The sequence below is a fragment of the Trichechus manatus genome, unplaced genomic scaffold (genome assembly GCF_000243295.1).
Source record: "Trichechus manatus latirostris isolate Lorelei unplaced genomic scaffold, TriManLat1.0 scaffold00031, whole genome shotgun sequence".
Classification (NCBI taxonomy): Eukaryota; Metazoa; Chordata; class Mammalia; order Sirenia; family Trichechidae; genus Trichechus; species Trichechus manatus.
This window is the reverse complement of record NW_004443967.1, coordinates 16411223-16411808: the sequence shown is the minus strand read 5'-3', so window position 1 is coordinate 16411808 and position 586 is coordinate 16411223. Positions and strand designations below refer to the sequence as shown.

At 75.9% G+C, this 586-nt stretch overlaps 1 protein-coding gene across 1 annotated transcript in view; it reads right to left on the bottom strand.

The window, feature by feature from the left end:
- DOCK1 (dedicator of cytokinesis 1) overlaps positions 1 to 385 on the bottom strand; it is a 569919-nt gene extending 569534 nt beyond the window's left edge. The window contains exon 1 of the mRNA XM_023730055.1: positions 234 to 385. Within this exon, the coding sequence (XP_023585823.1) occupies positions 234 to 279 (46 nt within the window). The 5' untranslated portion in view covers positions 280 to 385. The remainder of the gene's footprint in view (positions 1 to 233) is intronic.
- Positions 386 to 586: the final 201 nt, after the last annotated feature.

The window sequence follows — 586 nt, the reverse complement described above, 5'->3', positions numbered from 1 at the left end:
TGCCGCACGCCCAGGCGCCTGGCCGGGACCGCCGGCGCCAGAGAAGTTTAGGCAAGTCCCAGCGCGGGCATCCGGAGAGGGCTAGGGCTCCCAGGGCGGGCGCGGGACGCGGGTCCTCTCGCGCGGCGGCAGGGAGGCAGAGACCCCGGGGGCTCACGGCCGGTGGCCGCTCGCTCCCGCCCGGCCCGCCTCCGAGCAGATGCCCGCGCGAAGTTGGGCGGCGCGGTGCTCACCCACGCCGTATTTCTCCTCTCTCTTGGTGGGCACCCAGCGCGTCATGGTGCCGCGCGGGTCCCGGCACCCCAGGGGCGCTCGCTGCCGAGAGCCGCCGCCGCTGGCCGGGCAGGAAACTCCGCGCCTAGGCCGCCATTTTCCATTCCTTTCGAGCTGCGGCAGGATGGGGAGGAAAAAGTTTGTGGCGGAGGCGGTGTCATGTGGGACGGGGCGGGCGGAGCGTCGCCGGCCGGATAGGAAAGGCCGGGAGCGCCGGCAAGAGGCGGGACGGCCGCGGGCTGCGCGCCGCCCTCGCGCTCGGACCCGCGCCTTCGCGCCCCGCTTGCGCCCCCAGCCCGGGGACCCCGGGCCG